This window comes from Eptatretus burgeri, chromosome 10 (genome assembly GCF_056783735.1).
Source record: "Eptatretus burgeri isolate ZD-2024b chromosome 10, Ebu_testis_v1, whole genome shotgun sequence".
Lineage (NCBI taxonomy): Eukaryota > Metazoa > Chordata > Myxini > Myxiniformes > Myxinidae > Eptatretus > Eptatretus burgeri.
The window spans coordinates 79,354,734-79,376,799 of NC_140970.1; the positions used below are offsets into that span (position 1 = coordinate 79,354,734).

Here is a 22,066-nt window from a genome sequence, read left to right on the forward strand (position 1 = left end):
TTTCAGAATGTGTGTGTTGGTTGTTATCTCCATATTTGGGTTTCAGAATGTGTGTGTTGGTTGTTATCTCCATATGTGGGTTTCAGAATGTGTGTGTTGGTTGTTATCTGCATACGTGGGTTTCAGAATGTGTGTTGTTGGTTGTTATCTCCATGTGGGTTTCAGAATGTGTGTGTTGTTGCTTGTTATCTCCATATGTGGGTTTCAGAATGTGTGTGTTGTTGGTTGTTATCGCCATATGTGGGTTTCAGAATGTGTGTTGTTGTTGGTTGTTATCTCCATATTGTTTTCAGAATGTGTGTGTTGTTGCTTGTTATCTCCATATGTGGGTTTCAGAATGTGTGTGTTGTTGCTTGTTATCTCCATATGTGGGTTTCAGAATGTGTGTGTTGTTGGTTGGTATCGCCAGATGTGGGGTTCAGAATGTGTGTTGTTGTTGGTTGTTATCTCCATGTGTGGGTTTCAGAACGTGTGTGTTGTTGGTTGTTATCGCCATATCTGGGTTTCCGAACGTGTGTTGTTGTTGGTTATTATCTCCATATGTTGGTTTCTGAATGTGTGTGTTGTTGGTTGTTTTCTCCATCCGTGGGTTTCAGAATGTGTGTTGTTGTTGGTTGTTTTCTCCATATGTGGGTTTCAGAATGTGTGTGTTGGTTGTTATCTCCATATTTGGGTTTTAGAATGTGTGTGTTGGTTGTTATCTCCATATGTGGGTTTCAGAATGTGTGTGTTTTTGGTTGTTTTCTCCATACGTGGGTTTCAGAATGTGTGTGTTGGTTGTTATCTCCATATTTGGGTTTCAGAATGTGTGTGTTGGTTGTTATCTCCATATGTGGGTTTCAGAATGTGTGTGTTGGTTGTTATCTGCATACGTGGGTTTCAGAATGTGTGTTGTTGGTTGTTATCTCCATGTGGGTTTCAGAATGTGTGTGTTGTTGCTTGTTATCTCCATATGTGGGTTTCAGAATGTGTGTGTTGTTGGTTGTTATCGCCATATGTGGGTTTCAGAATGTGTGTTGTTGTTGGTTGTTATCTCCATATTGTTTTCAGAATGTGTGTGTTGTTGCTTGTTATCTCCATATGTGGGTTTCAGAATGTGTGTGTTGTTGCTTGTTATCTCCATATGTGGGTTTCAGAATGTGTGTGTTGTTGGTTGGTATCGCCAGATGTGGGGTTCAGAATGTGTGTTGTTGTTGGTTGTTATCTCCATGTGTGGGTTTCAGAACGTGTGTGTTGTTGGTTGTTATCGCCATATCTGGGTTTCCGAACGTGTGTTGTTGTTGGTTATTATCTCCATATGTTGGTTTCTGAATGTGTGTGTTGTTGGTTGTTTTCTCCATCCGTGGGTTTCAGAATGTGTGTTGTTGTTGGTTGTTTTCTCCATATGTGGGTTTCAGAATGTGTGTGTTGGTTGTTATCTCCATATTTGGGTTTTAGAATGTGTGTGTTGGTTGTTATCTCCATATGTGGGTTTCAGAATGTGTGTGTTTTTGGTTGTTTTCTCCATACGTGGGTTTCAGAATGTGTGTGTTGGTTGTTATCTCCATATTTGGGTTTTAGAATGTGTGTGTTGGTTGTTATCTCCATATGTGGGTTTCAGAATGTGTGTGTTGGTTGTTATCTGCATACGTGGGTTTCAGAATGTGTGTTGTTGGTTGTTATCTCCATGTGGGTTTCAGAATGTGTGTGTTGTTGCTTGTTATCTCCATATGTGGGTTTCAGAATGTGTGTGTTGTTGGTTGTTATCGCCATATGTCCGTTTCAGAATGTGTGTTGTTGCGTGTTATCTGCATGTGGTTTTCAGAATGTGTGTGTGTGTTGTTGCTTGTTATCTCCATATTTGGGTTTCAGAATGTGTGTGTTGTTGCTTGTTATCTCCATATGTGGGTTTCAGAATGTGTGTGTTGTTGGTTATCTCCATATGTGGGTTTCAGAATGTGTGTGTTGTTGGTTGTTATCGCCAGATGTGGGGTTCAGAATGTGTGTTGTTGTTGGTTGTTATCTCCATGTGTGGGTTTCAGAACGTGTGTGTTGTTGGTTGTTATCGCCATATCTGGGTTTCCGAACGTGTGTTGTTGTTGGTTGTTATCTCCATATGTTGGTTTCGGAATGTGTGTGTTGTTGGTTGTTTTGGCTGTACATGGGTTTCAGAATGTGTGTAGTTGGTTGTTCTGGCTCTACGTGGGTTTCAGAATGTGTGTGTTGATGGTTGGTATCTCCATACGTGGGTTTCGGAATGTGTGTGTTGTTGGTTGTTATCGCCATATATGGGTTTCAGAATGTGTGTTGTTGGTTGTCGCCATATATGGGTTTCAGAATGTGTGTGTTGTTGGTTGCTATCGCCATATGTGGGTTTCAGAATGTGTGTGTTGGTTGTTATCTCCATATGTGGGTTTCAGAATGTGTGTGTTGTTGGTTGTTATCACCATGTGTGGGTTTTAGAATGTGTGTTGTTGGTTGTTATCACCATGTGTGGGTTTTAGAATGTGTCTGTTGTTGGTTGTTATCTCCATATGTAGTGTCGGAAAGTGTGTTTGTGGTTGTTACCGCCATATCTGGGTTTCAGAATGTGTGTGTTGTTGGTTGTTATCGCCCATCTGGGTTTCAGAATGTGTGTGTTGTTGGTTGTTATCACCATATCTGGTTTCAGAATGTGTGTGTTGTTGGTTGTTATCTCCATGTCTTGTTTTCAGAATGTGTGTGTTGTTGGTTTTTATCTCCATATCTTGGTTTCCGAATGTGTGTTGTTGGTTGTTATCACCATGTGTGGGTTTAAGAATGTGTGTGTTGTTCGTCATTATCTCCATACGTGGGTTTCAGAATGTGTGTGTTGTTGGTTGTTATCACCATGTGTGGGTTTCAGAATGTGTGTTGATGGTTGTTATTGCCATTTCTGGGTTTTAGCATGTGTGTTGTTGTTGTTGGTTGTTATCTCCATATGTGGCTTTCAGAATGTATGTTGGTTATCTCCATATGTGAGTTTCAGAATGTGTGTTGTTGGTTGTTGTTGCCATATCTGGGTTTCAGAATGTGTGTGTTGTTGGTTGTTATCACCATGTGTGGGTTTCAGAATGTGTGTTGATGGTTGTTATTGCCATATCTGGGTTTTAGCATGTGTTGTTGTTGATGGTTGTTATCTCCATATGTGGGTTTCAGAATGTGTGTGTTGGTTTCAGAATGTGTGTTGTTTTTGGTTGATATCTCCATATGTGGGTTTCAGAATGTGTGTTGTTTTTGGTTGTTATCTCCATATGTGGGTTTTACAATGTGTGTTGTTGGTTATCTCCATATGTGGGTTTCAGAATGTGTGTGTTGGTTTCAGAATGTGTGTTGTTTTTGGTTGTTATCTCCATATGTGGGTTTCAGAATGTGTGTGTTGGTTTCAGAATGTGTGTTGTTTTTGGTTGTTATCACCATATGTGGGTTTCAGAATGTGTGTTGTTGTTGGTTGTTATCACCATGTGTGGGTTTCAGAATGTGTGTTGATGGTTGTTATCGCCATATCTGGGTTTCACAATGTGTGTGTTGGTGGTTGTTATCACCATGTGTGGGTTTCAGAATGTGTGTTGATGGTTGTTATCGCCATATCTGGGTTTTAGAATGTGTGTTGTTGTTGATGGTTGTTATCTCCATTTGTGGGGTTCAGAATGTGTGTTGGTTGTTATCTCCATATGTGGGTTTCAGAATGTGTGTTGTTTTTGCTTGTTATCTCCATATGTGGGTTTTAGAATGTGTGTTGTTGTTGGTTGTTATCTCCATATGTGGGTTTCAGAATGTATGTTGGTTGTTATCTCCATATTAGGGTTTGAGAATGTGTGTGTTGGTTGTTATCTCCATACATGGTTTTCAGAATGTGTGTGTTGGTTGTTATCTCCATATGGGGGTTTCAGAATGTGTGTGTTGGTTGTTATCTCCATATGTGGGTTTCAGAATGTGTGTGTTGGTTGTTATCTCCATATGTGGGTTTCAGAATGTATGTGTTGTTGGTTGTTATCTCCATATGTGGGTTTGAGAATGTGTGTTGGTTTCACAATGTGTGTTGTTTTTGGTTGTTATCTCCATATGTGGGTTTCAGAATGTTTGTTGGTTGGTTGTTCTCTCCATATCTAGGTTTCCGAACGTGTGTTGTTGTTGGTTGTTATCTCCATATATTGGTTTCGGAATGTGTGTGTTGTTGGTTGTTATCTCCATATCTTGCTTTCAGAATGTGTGTGTTGTTGGTTGTTATCTCCATATCTGGGTTTCAGAATGTGTGTGTTGTTGGTTGTTATCACCATGTGTGGGTTTCAGAATGTATGTGTTGTTCGTTATTATCTCAATACGTGGGTTTCAGAATGTGTATTGTTGTTGGTTGTTTTCTCCAGATGTGGGTTTCAGAATGTGTGTTGTTGTTGGTTGTTATCGCTATATGTGGGTTTCAGAATGTGTGTGTTGGTTGTTATCTTCATATTTGGGTTTCAGAATGTGTGTGTTGGTTGTTATCTCCATACGTGGGTTTCAGAATGTGTGTGTTGGTTGTTATCTCCATATGTGGGTTTCAGAATATGTGTGTTGTTGGTTGTTATCACCATGTGTGGGTTTCAGAATGTGTGTGTTGGTTGTTATCTCCAAATCTGGGTTTCGGAATGTCTGTTGTTGTTGGTTGTTATCTCCATATGTGGATTTTAGAATGTGTGTTGTTGGTTATCTCCATATGTGGGTTTCAGAATGTGTGTGTTGTTGGTTGTTATCTCCATATGTGGGGTTCAGAATGTGTGTTGTTGGTTATCTCCATATGTGGGTTTCAGAATGTGTGTGTTGTTGGTTGTTATCTCCATGTGTGGGTTTCACAATGTGTGTGTTGGTTGTTATCTCCATCCGTGGGTTTCAGAATGTGTGTGTTTTTGGTTGTTTTCTCCATCCGTGGGTTTCAGAATGTGTGTTGTTGTTGGTTGTTTTCTCCATCCGTGGGTTTCAGAATGTGTGTTGTTGTTGGTTGTTTTCTCCATATGTGGGTTTCAGAATGTGTGTGTTTTTGGTTGTTTTCTCCATACGTGGGTTTCAGAATGTGTGTGTTGGTTGTTATCTCCATATTTGGGTTACAGAATGTGTGTGTTGGTTGTTATCTCCATATCTGGGTTTCAGAATGTGTGTGTTGTTGGTTGTTATCACCATGTGTGGGTTTCAGAATGTATGTGTTGTTCGTTATTATCTCAATACGTGGGTTTCAGAATGTATATTGTTGTTGGTTGTTTTCTCCAGATGTGGGTTTCAGAATGTGTGTTGTTGTTGGTTGTTATCGCTATATGTGGGTTTCAGAATGTGTGTGTTGGTTGTTATCTTCATATTTGTGTTTCAGAATGTGTGTGTTGGTTGTTATCTCCATACGTGGGTTTCAGAATGTGTGTGTTGGTTGTTATCTCCATATGTTGGTTTCAGAATGTGTGTGTTGTTGGTTGTTATCACCATGTGTGGGTTTCAGAATGTGTTTGTTGGTTGTTATCTCCATATCTGGGTTTCGGAATGTGTGTTGTTGTTGGTTGTTATCTCCATATGTGGATTTTAGAATGTGTGTTGTTGGTTATCTCCATATGTGGGTTTCAGAATGTGTGTGTTGTTGGTTGTTATTTCCATGTGTGGGTTTCAGAATGTGTGTGTTGGTTGTTATCTCCATCCGTGGGTTTCAGAATGTGTGTTGTTGTTGGTTGTTTTCTCCATCCGTGGGTTTCAGAATGTGTGTTGTTGTTGGTTGTTTTCTCCATATGTGGGTTTCAGAATGTGTGTGTTTTTGGTTGTTTTCTCCATACGTGGGTTTCAGAATGTGTGTGTTGGTTGTTATCTCCATATTTGGGTTACAGAATGTGTGTGTTGGTTGTTATCTCCATATGTGGGTTTCAGAATGTGTGTGTTGGTTGTTATCTGCATACGTGGGTTTCAGAATGTGTGTTGTTGGTTGTTATCTCCATGTGGGTTTCAGAATGTGTGTGTTGTTGCTTGTTATCTCCATATGTGGGTTTCAGAATGTGTGTGTTGTTGGTTGTTATCGCCATATGTGGGTTTCAGAATGTGTGTTGTTGTTGGTTGTTATCTCCATGTTGTTTTCAGAATGTGTGTGTGTTGTTGCTTGTTATCTCCATATGTGGGTTTCAGAATGTGTGTGTTGTTGCTTGTTATCGCCAGATGTGGGGTTCAGAATGTGTGTTGTTGTTGGTTGTTATCTCCATGTGTGGGTTTCAGAACGTGTGTGTTGTTGGTTGTTATCGCCATATCTGGGTTTCCGAACGTGTGTTGTTGTTGGTTGTTATCTCCATATGTTGGTTTCGGAATGTGTGTGTTGTTGGTTGTTTTCTCCATCCGTGGGTTTCAGAATGTGTGTTGTTGTTGGTTGTTTTCTCCATATGTGGGTTTCAGAATGTGTGTGTTTTTGATTGTTTTCTCCATACGTGGGTTTCAAAATGTGTGTGTTGGTTGTTATCTCCATATTTGGGTTTCAGAATGTGTGTGTTGGTTGTTATCTCCATATGTGGGTTTCGGAATGTGTGTGTTGTTGGTTGTTTTGGCTGTACATGGGTTTCAGAATGTGTGTTGTTGTTGGTTGTTTTCTCCATATGTGGGTTTCAGAATGTGTGTGTTTTTGGTTGTTTTCTCCATACGTGGGTTTCAGAATGTGTGTGTTGGTTGTTATCTCCATATTTGGGTTTCAGAATGTGTGTGTTGGTTGTTATCTCCATATGTGGGTTTCGGAATGTGTGTGTTGTTGGTTGTTTTGGCTGTACATGGGTTTCAGAATGTGTGTTGTTGGTTGTTCTGGCTCTACGTGGGTTTCAGAATGTGTGTGTTGATGGTTGGTATCTCCATACGTGGGTTTCGGAATGTGTGTGTTGTTGGTTGTTATCGCCATATCTGGGTTTCACAATGCGTGTTGTTGGTTGATATTGCCATTTGTGGGTTTCAGCATGTGTGTTGTTGTTGGTTGTTATCTCCATACGTGGGTTTCAGAATGTGTGTGTTGTTGGTTGTCGCCATATATGGGTTTCAAAATGTGTGTTGTTGGTTGTTGTTGCCATACGTGGGTTTCAGAATGTGTGTGTTGTTGGTTGTTGTCGCCATATGTGGGTTTCAGAATGTGGAAGAGAGCCCTCCCAGGTCTCTGAGCATCTGTGTGTGTGTGTGCGTGCGTGCGTGCGTGCGTGCGTGCGTGCGTGCGTGCGTGCGTGTGCATGCATTCTGTCATAGAATAATGCAAATGTAGCATTGCTTATCAATTTACTTGGAACGAAAATGTATCGATTTTATCATTTAAAAAAATGCCTGTTTTAATTGCCCGTCTTTCGGATAGGGAAGAGGTGGAAGCCTTGGAACTTCTGTGTAGCTCTTCCAACAGTACAGCGGCAGCAACCCTTTCGAACAAAGTGCCACGGACACGGAAGGAGCACAAAAATTATATACAGAAATACTTCTCGAAGCAATATAAAATATTACAAGAATAGTACAAAGAAGTACAAGGATATTACAATGGTAATATGTACTATTACAATAGTACATATTACAATGGTAATATGTACGATTACAATAGTACAAGGAAGGAGCACAGAAACAACAATCAGAGCCATGACAACAGCAACAACAACATCATGTAATGAAAGATCCTTTTTGCTGTTTCACTTCATTGTACATCCTCATTGAGACTCACAGATGGACATACTATACAATGTGTTTCGAAGTGTAGCATGCTGTCTTGCGATTAAACCAGTCAGCAAAGTGGCCTGTTCGGCACGGCTAGTCATCCATGAATCGAGTTAATTTTGTTGTTAAAAAAATGTTGCTGTTAAAAACAGTAAGCAATTGTTCATTTTAGTGTCTCCAGACACCAGTTAATTATGTTGGAGCACAGAAAGACAAACACAACACAAAACAAAGATTGAGACTGCCCCAAACCTCCCTTTTTCAGTAACTTCAGAGTTACTTCTCTTCTTACTGCCTCTGTGCATGGTCCCATATGCTGAAGTGATATTCAAGCCAGCGTCACATTCACGATGAAGCATCTTTACAAGCAAAAGCACCGTTCCTTCATCCACACACCAAGCATGCACAGAATGAACTGTCTAACGTCGTGTGTGTGATCTTCCATGAAAGAACGCGTCCTCTGCCAAGAACTTGAGCAATCGCAAGTAGAGTGATTTTTATGATCCGAGGAGAACTGTGGTGAACTCTGAGGCCCTTTCCCTCTCTCGACTTACTGCTTCGAACATTGCCTGTTCACCGACCTCTCTGAACGTCCTTTTTCCCCTACTTCCGTCCGAACTGTCTGCCGTTTGTGGAACAACCTCACAACATGTGCTTATTCTTCCTTCATACAGCTCTCAAGGCCCTGTCACACCTTGACGTTTTAGCCAGCGTATGCCGACGTATGAAAAATTTGTCTAAAACGCTGGCGTACATCGAATACGTTATGGGTAAGTTTGGTATACGTTAAGAGCACGCTAAAGCACGCTGGCATACGTCGTAGTATGCCGAGCTCGTCGACAAAAATATTTGACGTATGCCAGCATATGACTCACACGTTCCGCATACGCTGGCCATAACTTGTAGGCACGTTATGCGATTGTTGACACACGTCGACACACGTTACTTGTAAGTTACTCATAAGTCGAAACACATCGAAGTAATGTTTAGCGTACCCGAAACTTATTTCTAACTTATGAGTAACGTGCTTTGAACCTATGTGTAACGTATCTCCAACGCATATTGATGTATGTAGACGTATTTGATCGACGTCTTCCGGACGACCACAGAACTTGATGAACGTGTTTCTAACTTACAGCTACCTTATAATGGCGTATTGGCAGCGTTTGGGGGAATTGGTATATAAAAATGGGCTTCACAGGAGGAACCCGTCAGTGATTCAGACTCCATGGTGAGTAGATGTCCATGTCAGTAGTATCAGTAATAGTAGTAGTTGTAGTAGTAGTTGGTCCATGTCAGTAGTCGTAGGTGAGCATAATGGGGAGGGTGTGGGTGATGATGGATCCTCCTTGCGTCCACGGCCACGGCCAGGAGATTTCTTGGCAGCATTCTTCGAAGTTTTTTTCGGCATGACGATGATGTTGACACTTTGATGTCTAGCTTGGTTATGATTAAAATCGTCGAGCGGCAGCGTCCATTTAAATAGTCGAGCAGCAGCGATTTAAATCGTTGAGTGGCAGCCTATTAATAGGCTACGCCACGTGATCGTCGGCGATACGCTGCTGCGCTATGCATACCTTGGATTATCGTTGGGCATACGTTGTGAACGCCGACAACACGCTAAGCATTCGTTGGTCCAAGTTATCTATAAGTTATCGAAACGTTCTGTGTACGTTACTAATACGTTATGCATATGTCCAACTCGTTATGAATATGCCCAAAACTGAAAAAAAAAAATCAATAGTTCAGCGTACGCCAGCGTTTTACAAACTTTTTGATACGTTGCCATACGCTGGCGAAAACGTCAAGGTGTGACAGGGCCCTCACTCTCCTGACAAAGGTGAAGTACCTCCTCATCCGAAGTAAAGCTCTTTCCTTTCGAGCCTCATCAACACCTCTCTCAGCTGGCACGTGTTTAAAAACATCTCGTGGTGCTGTATTCTCAGTAATATCGTTACTTTAAGAGTGATTGGCAGCCAGAGCTGTGTGACGGGAAAAGTCTCGCCTCTCCCCATTTTCTCAACTGCATGCTCAGTCAACCTTGCCATTCCGAGAAAGTATCCCAGACTATCTAAAACTTTTCTGAGATGATTCATTCCAAATGGATGTAGAAATACATCAGTAAAACCTGCACGTTTGCTCAGGCAGTTCACACGGGTTCCTAAGGCACATCCTCACACCAAACAAAACCACATTCCAAGAAGTCTTATTTTTTTTTGAATTTGCCACTTAATTAATAAGGATAAGTCCTGCATGCGCAAAATGTACAATCTCTCAATTCTGACCAAAAATACATTCCCAGAAAATACCTTTGAGCAATTTTCCCTTATCACATGAAACCTTGCAATCATGATAAAATAAATTCTGGTGTTCTGGGGAGGGTTTTGGTCGGTGGGAGGGGGGGGTGGGGGGAGGGGGGGGGAGATGAACACTGTTGTATGGTGAGGAATGAACAGAGACAGCACATTCACCCTCTTCCCCTCACACAAACACAATCACGGCACCAGTAATCAATCACCCATCGATACCTCAGCTATCTCCTATTCTTCCCAACATTCATGTACAGTACCCCCACTATCTTCAATGCTTCTGCAGGGTGAGTCATAAGTCCCAGGACACGGTTTTAGCTGCTTCTACAAGGTTTGTTTATACCCATCTACCAGGGTGAACCATAAACCCCAGGAGTAATAACACTTCACAGTCACAACAGTAACACATAATAACAGGAGTAATCATAAAATATTACAGTAATACAAAAATTACAATACATCCAGAGACATCAATACCTCCTTAAACATCTGTTTCACCATCTTGTTTGTGTTTCTCCTAGCGTGGTACCACACCACTGCTTCTTCTTTTTTTCTTTTTCTTTTAGAAGAATTACAAGGAAATTATGCGCAGGAGGAGGCCATTCGGCCCATCATGCTTGCGCCACACCAATACCACATTTAATAAAGCCGTCAACACCCCTCTACTTCATGTGCAGCCTTTTGGCTGCTACACTGGTACTCATTTCACCGACCTCGGAAGGATGACCGGCCGAGTCAACCCCCTGTGTTAATTCAGCGGCCAACAGGGCTTGAACTCAGGACCCTAGGATCCAAAGCCAACACTGCTACCAACCTCTCTTCCACTGTAAATGGATTGGTGTGTGTGCCATCTTGGTTTAATGCATTATTTTTACATCTGGAAAAAAATGAAAACAGCACAAATACGTGATATAAACAAATCTTGTATAAGCAGCTAAAACCGTGTCCTGGGACTTATGACTCACCCTGTCGGTGTCGATCGAACTCAAATTTAAACCTATCGACTGTTCTACTGCCACTACCTTTCCAGGGAGACTATTCTGTCGAAGTCAAACTTTCCCTCTCAAAATCTGTGCCACACACCGTTGGTTGGTCGGAAACAACAAGGTCTTGCAGTTGAGCCTGAGATTCTCTATGTTTGGTTTATTGCACAGAAAAGGAACCATAAGTTAACTAGAAAGCATCTGAAAATGCAAACCCCGTCTGTGTCCGCTTTGTATTCAGACTTCTTCTTCCTCTTCTGTCTGCTAAACATGACGAGAACAGCTAAAAATAATTTACGTTTTTTGGCGACCTTGATCGTTGACCTTTTGATCTAACAAAAAAAAACAATCAACTTCGAGCTTTTGATTGATGAACCAGTTATCCCATGCAGGCGAAGCGAAAAGTGACGTTCAACAATTGGTTCATTTCTGTCTGTCCTTCAGTCCGTCCATCCACAAACGTCAGTTTATGATCGAGGAACAACTAAATTTGATGATTGTTATAATTTCAACACTAATCGGAACATAAATCGGAAAATGAACCTGTAGTTTAGCAGTACTTTGGCTCTGAATTTGTCCCGATCGCACATGCACAGAGAGGCGTCAGATATTCTTACTCTGTCTGCCTGCCTGGCAGTCAAACAAAATTGAAAATCACTTCAAACAGGAAACTCACTTTTTAAAGGATGTTACAAAGGACACAAGCAACAGGCACGAATAACTAATTTAACGTGTTTGATAGGATAGTGTAATAGCCACTGTATCAATGGCGGTAAAGTTCCGGATTTTTTTTTATACGACCTTTACAATCTTTATTTAATTTCAATTTAATTCTATATTTAAGCACTGAAGAACACAAATCACCTTTTACTTCCAAAAACCTCCAGTTTTTCAGTTCTTGGACATGTTATTTTAGATGGTGTTTAAGACTGCTTCAACAGCACTAAATTTCTGGATTTTTTTTTTTAATACGACCTTTAAAATCATTATTTTATTTCAATTTAATTATATACTTAAACATATGCTTGGGGTAAGATATTCTATCACTGTAGTTATTCAAGGAATACTCACATGGGAGTACAACAAAATATAGAAACAGATATACTGCAAAGATGACTGGCTTGCCAAACAAACCAAATGGCACTCTTCATTGGCACAAAAGGGGGCAGAGTTTTGATGATGCCTAACAAGCACGTGACTAGCCTCAGTAATTTCCGGCACTACACTTCGGAAGATATGCAGTTCAGTGTGATCAAAATGACATAATACGAAAATGCAATGATACACCACCTCTTACAATTCCATGAATTGCCATCTCACTGAGTGAAATACTCCTGACTTACTACCATTCTTACTCTCTTCTCTTTTACTCAAAGGCTGTGGCCCCTTAGACTGTCATGTCCATTTTGCTGAAAAACTCTTCGGCACTTACTTTGTCTGTACCCTTCGTTATCTTAAATGACTCGATTATATCCCCTCATAATCTCCTTTCTCATCTATAAAGTTCTGTCTCCTTCAGCTACTCCTCATAGGTTAGAGTAGCTTTATACCACCGGATATCCTCATACATTAGTCACACTTCCATTTTATATCCTGTTACTTTTCTCTATACCCTTAGTCTAGCTCTATACCTCATAGAGGTATAGCCTCATACCACTGGAATGATTCGAGCCGCTCTATGCTGAACCCCCTCTATGGCAGCTATGTCCTCCTCAGATGTGATGACCAAAATTGCACACAATATTCCAGATGAGGCCCTCACTAAATTTATATACAGTATTAACACTATCTCTTTCAATTTAAAATTTACCCCCTTACAAATACAACTTAAAACCCTGTTAACTTACTTAAGGCTGCATGGCACTGTCCTATTTTCTTTACCCCCCCCCCTTCCATATGTATTACCATCTTCAGAGCCTTCTCCTGTGTGACACGCTCCAAGACTACCTCTTGCATCACGTCATCTCTATTTTCATTATTCTTATCCATTCCCAGCACCTTTCATTCCCTTTTGTTAAACTGCACCTGCTGATATTTTCCCCAATCTTTAAAAGTATGTAGACTTTCCTGAATGTGATCACCCCCCCCCCACCCTCCCTACCTTTCTCCCTCCTCCTCTGCTACCTACCATGCCTCTGGCTCCAAGCTTTGCATCATCTGTAAAGCTGACTCTTAACCCCACTGTCCAAATCAATGATGTGAATTATGAATTATAACGGTCTAAGAACTGATCACTGAGGTACAGTACCACACAACTTACATCCTCCCATTTGCAGCCACTCTGCAGGTTCTCATCTTAGCTAACAGCCTCCTATATGGTACCTTGTCAAATGTCTTCTGAAAGTCAAGATATACTATGTCCAGTGCACTTCCCACATCTCCCCCCCCCCCTCCATCAGAAACTACAGAAACTGCTTCAAAGAACTACAATAAATTTATCAAGAAAGACCTCCCTTTAGTAAAACTGTGCAAACTGCCTGTAATTGGTTTGAATTTATTCAAATGGTTCCCAACTTGATCCCGAATTAATATGTCCAACACCTTCCCCACAACTCAAATTTAACTAATAGGTCTATAGTTATCCAATTCTTCTCTGGATCTTTTCTTAAATAACAGTGTTACATTTGCTACTCTCCAATCCTCTGGTACCTGACTCCAACGAGCTGTCGAAGATATCGGTTAACATTTCGCTTATTTACTCTGCCATCTTCCTCAATACTCTTGGATGTATATTATCTTGCATGGAAGCTCTATCGACTCTTCGCTTTCATAGCTGCTTCTTCACTTCTTCCTGGACCTCCTCTAAAATCCCTCCCTATTTCCTGAGGTCGATTCTCTCAGAAATTGGTATTTCCCCTGACTGTTCTTGTACAAATCTTGAAACAAAACAAGTATGTAGTAACCCTACCATCTCACTTTCATCGTAACCAATCTCCCTGTGCTATTCCTCAATGGGCCCACACTTGTCTGAACCTAGTCTCGACGCCTATGTACTTAAAGATTGCCTTCCTATTATGTTTAGACATAAAGAAAATGCTGAGTTTCAGGTAATCGGACCTACCCAAAAAATTCCTGCCAACCCCAATTGTTTTTATGTTTTTAACCTAACGCGGCTAGTTCGAAAGTTTGCATACGGCGGCCACTTCGGTAGTTTTGGATTCTTCTGTTTTCTGGATTCTTCTGATGACTTCGCCACAGAGGAGGGACCATTTCTGGGTGGTCATTTTATGCTCACTGTTGAGGGCTCAGCATGGCATTACTTTGTGCCATTCTTGACCGTTGTGGTTTCAACAGAGAGAATCAGTGGCGATTTATTTCATTCATTTAACGGGTCAGATGATTTTCTCTTGGTGACCAAGAGCCACATGATGGCAATCACATGAAATCTGTATTTGACATCCTTGTGTTTGGAGAAATAGCAACCACCGAATAAAACGAAAAGGCATTGTAGATATAGAACTGTTTATCTGTAGTGATCACAGGTCTAAAATTGAAGTGAAGTATATTTGTCTTGAATATTTTAAATACACAAGTGAATTTCTTGTCAACGGTTTTATTTTAAGGTAATTTCATTGTAAAGTTAAAAAACCCAGAAAATTGCAAGATATTTTCATTTTCTCTGTGCTCTTTATGTCTTATAGATGGTACTTTGTTAGGGGCTGTTAGGCATGTGCAGGCCTTGGACAAGCCCATTTATACTCTACAACCATTATACTAATTTTATTTTATATCTTACGAGCAAATACAACTCGTTGCTTCGCTGATGAGTATATTAAGGTGTGGGGGACACAGAGGGCTGGGATGGGGAGAGAGGAGGGAGGGGAGGGGGAGAGAGGAGAGGGGGAGAGAGAGAGCGAGAGAAGAGAGGCGTGAGAGAGAGGGAGAGGGGTGGGAGGGAGAGAGGGAGGGAGAGGGGTGGTGGAGGGGAGGGAGAGAGAGGGAAGGTGAGAGAGTGAGGGGAGGGAGCACTGGGATTCTGGTAGATGTGTCGTCCAGTTTAACGTCCATCCAAGGGACGACACACACATTTATGATTCACCCTGCTTGTGAAACACCGGAATCACAGTTTATCGTTGGGTCAGGATTCAAACGCAGACAAGACAGCTGAGAGAGAGCATGCGTACCTCTCCGTTCTCCTGCCATGATGTGGTGGTTCACTTCTTTGTAACAACTGAAACATTCTTTACTCATTGTTTTTATCTAATTTATTTTGCCTTCCTAACTCTGGAGATGTCCCCATGGAGAGCCACGCGCAGTATTGTCAACGAAGCTTGCAGATATCGAAGCTCCAAGAAAGCACTCCAAGAAAATGGTTGAAGAAACTTTAAAAAACAAAAACATTTAATTTTTAGCTCATCTGGAACGTCGTTCTGGGGGGCGTATGGGATGGCGTGTCCGTCTGTCCGTCCACAAATACTTGCAACTTCTTCTCTCAAACTACACATACAATTTCGATGAAACTTTTCCACAATGTTCAGCACTGTATCTGGACCAAAATTTCTTCATGACATTAAAAAAATCAGGCCCTATGGGGGTTGCCCCCCAAATTAGGTATTTGCTTTCTTCTCATAAACTACAAATGCAATTCTGATGAAACTTGACAACAACCTTCATCACCCAAGATGTTATAAAAGCAAAGTTTGTTCAGGACATGAGAAAAATCAGGGTCTAAGGGGTTGTAAGGGGGGGTTCCCCACAAAATATGTATTTGCTTTCTTCTCAGGAACTGCACACACAATTCCGATGAAACTGGACTACAACCTTCATCACCCGTGATATACCAAAGATTATTCACACCATTAAAAAAACCGAGGTTTAATGGGGTTTTTGGGGAGGGGGGGCAAAATATGCATTTGCTTTCTTCTCAGAAACTACACACACAATTCCAATGAAACTTGACCACAACCTTTATCACCCATGATGTACTAAAGTTTGTTCCTGACATTAAAAAAAAAATTGGGATCGAGGGTGTTCTACTGGGGGGTTGCCACCCAAAATATGTATTTTCTTTCTTCTCTGAAACCACACACAATTTCAATGAAACTTGACCACAACCTTTATCACCCGTGATGTACCAAGGTTTGTTCAAAGCATTACAAAAAAATTCATAGGTATTTACTTTCATTGACGTGTTTATATTTTGAGGGACATCCATGCCTACCAGTGGTTCCCTAGTTATCTTATCCAGCCGCAACCAACTGAGCACCTCGGTGTATTGCTCCTATGTCTATGCCTCCGGTGACGAAGTCGCCAGTGGCATTATGTTTTCGGGTTGTCCGTCCTCTCCGTATGTATGTCCATGCTAATTTTCTCTGTTGTTTTTTTCTGCAACTGCTTATCTGATTGACACAACATTTCACCAGCAGTGTGAATACTCAAGTAGAATGTTTTAATAATAATTATGACATCATACTTCACATGGTGTGGCAGCCATGTTGGAAAAAAGGAAAAATACTTTGGACCTCTCTATCTTCGAAACCGCTTCATGGAAAAAATTGAAACTTGGCATATGTGAAGTACTCCCCATGGTAAACTGTTTTTTCTGGTTTTCATCAACGATCTCTCCGACTCCCTGGAAAATCCTCTTTATCCATTTGCTGATGACTCCACCCTCTGCCATACCATCTGTCATCCCTCAGAGCAGCAAGCAGCAGCTTCTTCGCTCTCTGCAGATCTGGATAAAATCACAAACTGTTCCAATACGTGGAACATGTCTTTCAATTCGGACAAATCTCACAGTCTCACTATGTCTCTCCCAAACGACCGTTTGGAACCCCCTCTCCCCCCATCTACTTTCTCAACAATCCACTGGAAGAAGTCCTTTCAGTCACGCTTCCAGGTCTCACGATCTGTCATGACCTTTCCTGGGAAAGCCACATTTCCAACCTGGCCTCCAAAGCCATTCGCTGACTGGGAATCCTCCATCGTGCAGAGTCCTTCCTCGGCCCACCTGAGCTCCGACAACATACAAAGCTTTCATTCACAGCCTGATGGAGTACTGCTCTCCCCTCTGGGCTGGTGCTCCTACCTCCCACCTTTCTTGCTTTCACGCTTTGGAAACCAAGGCAGTTTGGATCATCGGTGTCTTCCTCGATGAGGCTGAGTCTTTGGGCCTCTCACTCTCTTACCACAGGCAGGTCGGTGGTCATTCTGTCTTCTACCGTCTCCTCTCCGGTCTCACCCCCCCCCGCTCTGTCTGCGATATGTCCCTGCCCCCTCCCCCATATTTCCTCAGGGCGCTCAAGGTTTGCCAGCAACACCCTTCTGGTAAAGATACCAAAAGCACGAATCACTGCTCACCACACTCTTTCACTCAAAAATAGACAATACCACCACCACTTATCATCCCCCATCCAAAACCTTTATCATTTTCAACTCCCGTTAATCCACCCCAAACCCACCTCCTTCAAATTCCCTGCTTTCCTTCCTGAAAGTCCCTGTAGTGTCCATCCTGTTTTCCATGTGTTTCCCACCCCATCCCTCTCCCACAGATCTAATGTCACTGTTCCCCACTGTTTTGTCCTTCCCTCTCTCGCCCCTCTTGTCTCTTGCCCCCCTTGTTGTGTGTTGTGTGTTAGCTCTCATACGAGTTTCGACAATGTATACAAGAAAAGCATCCATAAACGAAAACATAAATAAATGAAAAAAAGAAGAAAATCAAATGCAGGTAAGCAACCCAAGACAATGGGGAAGCACCTTCTGGTCTCAACCCCAGCTCTCCTCTTCCTCCTGGGCAAAGTCTCCTTGGGTGCCGCCCACATGGGTGGCCCCAATAAAAATAAACGTACATCTTTTCTTCTGGGTTTTACAGCCCACTGCATCACCATGGTTGGCACTCACTGGCCATAGAGATCGTAATCGACCTATGTGCCTCTGTGATGGGAAGTCCTCACCGAGTCCCACCCAAAGAGGTTTTTACCTAAACATAATTAATTTATCTGTCTACCCTGTCTATAAATTACATATGCTGCCTCCTCAGCATCATATGTAACAAGCGACTAAATCTGACAGATCCCTCTAACAAGGCAATCTAACTGGTGTGAAACACACGGACCATACTGCACTTTGGTCACAGTCGAGCTGTGGATCCCTCCCCCTTCCACGCAACTATATTAAGCTATTTCTGTCTGTCTCCCACCCTGAAACACGCAACGAAAAAATATTTAAAGTTGCTTCGAATTAACCAAAACCGATGGGAAATTTACAATGTTTTCAATGCAACACAAAAAATGAACCTGGGCGCTGTATAGGCAACAGGCCGCTGCCTCAATCACTTCCAAAATATGTTTTTCTTTGCTGTTATGAAATATATAACCTCCTATTTTTCAGCTCTTTCATCCAGTACAAGAATAGAAGGCTTCCCTTTTTTCTTTTTTTCTTCTTTTGTCATATTTTTTTACCATAGGCTTCTGTGAGTTTATAACATTATCATTTGTGCACAAAAGGGTTTCCAGAACATAAAAAGGAGTGGATGCAACTTTGTTGGGTGACTGCCCATGGTAGTTTTGTTTTTTCATGAAACACTAGACCCCAGACAGTCTCCAATAACGTGTACTATCAGGTGTTGCATGTTATTTTGATGCTCACCAAGTAATGAGCAGATGTGTGACTCTCTCCCACAAGGCACTAAGGTCGAGCTAAGGAAATTAGTGCGTGCTCTCAATTTCTAGGGTGAGAGTTTTCAATGGAGACTTGGGACAAATCAGTGAAAGTATTGAAAGCTTTAATTGATCATTATCTTGTCTACTTCACAGTGAAGTTAAATATCATGAGCTCTTCGATGTGGTATGTGAGCATGATCCTCTGTATTCGCCATAGGGAGGTGTAAAGGTGCTGATCACGGGGCCATGGAACGTGAACAGCGATGGTTACAGCTGCCTGTTCGATCAGCTGTCTGTGCCAGCTACACTAATCCAAACGGGCGTTCTTCGCTGCTACTGCCCAGGTAAGCGCCCTTCGTAGTCCACGGTTCGCATTTCCACCCTCTGCTCTGAAACAATTGCACCCTGTCTCACTGGCAGTTTACAGCCTCTTGATTACATCGTGTCATCATGATAAAGTTTATATTGTAAGATTGTCTGCCAAAGTTGATGACTTGGTGGTCTGTTTTATTAGTTGTTTTGTGATGCACACAATGCACATTCTTGCATCAATTGCATCACAATGCACATTCTTTACAATGCAATGACATTCGTGTGACAATCGCCGTCCAAACATGATATTGCACAATAATTCCATGGCCTTTCTTCAGGGATAATGCATTAACAATATACAATTGTTGTCACGATTTCAGCCTCAAAGTAGTAGTTGATGTGGAAACCAAATTCACCCATCATTTTTGAAGGAAACGTACACATAAAATGTATTTCCTTTGCATCGGATGCCAACCAACGTATGAAGGCCATGGATATTGCTCTGGAAATAGTCTGCCGAAGACAAAAGTGTTGTTACTCAGCCAGTCAACTGGACGAGATGAGAAACAGACACAGTTGGTAACCCCTGGAATCCTGGGAACCATTCAGTAATAGCACACGGCACTTTTGTTACAATGTTAGAGGGACAACGCGTGTTCAAAGGCAGACACCAAGTTAGAGGGTGAGTACGGCAGAAATTTGGTCATTTCCCCATATTTGTGTGTGATGCTGTTTCATTTGACACCTGCCGTTGTCCATGATTGCTTTGTAAAGTTTTAATTACCCACAAAAACTGCCGTTATCAGTCAGTTCCACAGCAATTGGCGGTGACTTTCGTGTTTTGAATTGTTCTCGTTTTCTTCTCGAGTTGGAATGGCTTTCATTGGGCAATGCTGTTTCCACAAACTAAGTTCAGGTTCAGTTTTAACTCCTTGTTTACTGAGGGAACTTTGAAGTCCCACCCCCTACTCATTACTACAGCAAACATCTACATCCTTCAACAACCTGTTAACCCAACAACCTGTTAAGGATTTTCAGTCCATACAGATTGTTAACACAAATCATTTCTCACAGACTTTAGCAACTCCATTCCCAAGATATCAGCACCTCATTTGTGATGACATACAAGAAGTCTTTCTACCTTCGCCCTGCATGTCTTACGGTCGAAATAAGAAATCGATTCGGGGGGAATTGTCTGCCTGTGTGTATGTGCCAGTGTTTTTGCCTGTTTGTGCAACTTATCATGAGATCCCTCTTATTCTTACAGCTCATGAAGCTGGTCTGGTGACCCTTCAAATGGTCTGTGAAGGGCAGATCATATCGAACACCGTTGTATTTGAGTACCGAGCCCGCAACGCACTATCACTACCCGCGACCCAGCACGACTGGCTCTCACTTGATGGTATTCACATGATGACTTTTGTAATACATTAATGTCCCCTATCCATTCTCTCTCTCTCTCTCTCTCTCTCTCTCTCTCTCTCTCTCTCTCTCTCTCTCTCTCTCTCTCTCTCTCTCTCTCTCTGTCTGTCTGTCTGTCTGTCTGTCTGTCTGTCTGTCTGTCTCTCTGTCTCTCTCTTGCTGTCTGTGTCTGTGTCTGTGTCTGTCTCTCTCTCTCTCTCTCTCTCTCTCTCTCTCTCTCTCTCTCTCTCTCTCTCTCTCTCTCTCTCTCTCTCTCTCTCTCTCTCTCTCTCTCTCTCTCTCTCTCTCTCTCTCTCTCTCTCTCTCTCTCTCTCTCTCTCTCTCTCTCTCTCTCTATCTATCTATCTATCTATCTATCTATCTATCTATCTATCTATCTATACACACACACACACACACACACACACACACACCTCATCTTCCTTCCATGCCACTGCATCTTCTTTCACTCTTTCTTCTTCCTTTCATTCCCACCTATTATCTCCCTCTCTCCACTTCTTCCCCTCTCTTTTGCTTCCACTGTTGTCCGTGACCAATACAATGTCCTTTACAAATATATCTCACCGGTTTACTTCTTTCTTTGACTTTAAAAAAAAAATTGTTGACCCTTGTATTGTCATAATGAATGTGCAGAAACATTGCTTTTGCACTATTTTACCACATCTTATCGTTATGGTGCATGCTTGATGTTTCACACAAGGTGGCGCCACCTCCCTGAGGTTTCTTTTCTCACAGCTATTTCTTTCGTCTTTGTTATTTTATCTTCGTATTTGTGCAACTTTATTCTTTCATTCTCATCCATTTCAAGCACAAATTTTATGGAGCATATGGTGTGTGTGTGTGTGTGTGTGTGTGTGTGTGTGTGTGTGTGTGTGTGTGTGTGTGTGTGTGTGTGTGTGTGTGTGTGTGTGTGTGTGTGTGTGTGTGTGTGTGTGTGTGTGTGTGTGTGTGTGTGTGTGTGGCCTCTCCATTTTCTCTCCCCTCTCCTTCTCTCCTTCCCTCACTCCCCCCTCCCTCCCCTCTCCTCTTCCTCCTCTCCCCTCCTTTTTCCCTCCCTCCTCAGACTTCCAACACCTTTCCTTGTCCCCCCTTCCTCGTTCCCCCTTCCTCGTTTCTCCCTCATTCTCCCTTTTTCTCCCTCGTCCCCTCTCTATTGTTCTCCGGCCCTTATTCTCCTTTTTTCTTCCTCCTTGGCTCTCCCTTCCCCCTCCATCCTCCCTTTCCCCTCTTCTCTCTCGCTCCTTCTCTCCCCCTCTCCCTCCCTCCCTCTTCTCTCCCCCTCCTTCCCTCTTTCCCTTCCTCTCTCCCTTCTCCCTCTTACCTCCTCCCTCCATCTCTCCTCTCCCTCCCCTCTCTCCTCCCCCTCCCCCTTCTCCACTCCTCCCCCCTTCTGTGTATGTGCGTGCGTATATGTAGAGGGAGGATGGTATTTACACCCCTTGAAAGTATTCACACCCCTTGACTTTGGTCACATTTTGTTGTGTTACACCCTCATTTTAAAATGGATTAAATTTTTTAAATGTTCTCACTGATTTTCACAAAATACCCCATAATGACAGTGAAAACATGTTTTTAGAAATTTTAATAAATTTATTGAAAATGACACACAGGAATATCTAATTTACATAAGTATTTAACACCCTGAGTCAATGCTTTGTAGAAGCATCTTTGGCAGTGATTACAGCTTTGAGTCTTCTTGGGTCTGTCTGTATCAGCTTTGCACATCTGGATTTGGGGATTTTCCCCCATTCTTCCTTGAAGATTTGCTCAAGCT

At 42.0% G+C, this 22,066-nt stretch overlaps 1 protein-coding gene across 6 annotated transcripts in view; it reads left to right on the forward strand.

The window, feature by feature from the left end:
- The window catches only part of LOC147018921 (calmodulin-binding transcription activator 1-like), a 754,305-nt gene that overhangs the window by 654,285 nt on the left and 77,954 nt on the right, over positions 1 to 22,066 (forward strand). For all 6 annotated transcript variants that reach the window (XM_085899044.1, XM_085899046.1, XM_085899043.1 and 3 more), the window contains 2 exons: positions 18,776 to 18,902; positions 20,138 to 20,272. In XM_085899044.1, the coding sequence (XP_085755170.1) occupies positions 18,776 to 18,902; positions 20,138 to 20,272 (262 nt within the window). The remainder of the gene's footprint in view (positions 1 to 18,775; positions 18,903 to 20,137; positions 20,273 to 22,066) is intronic.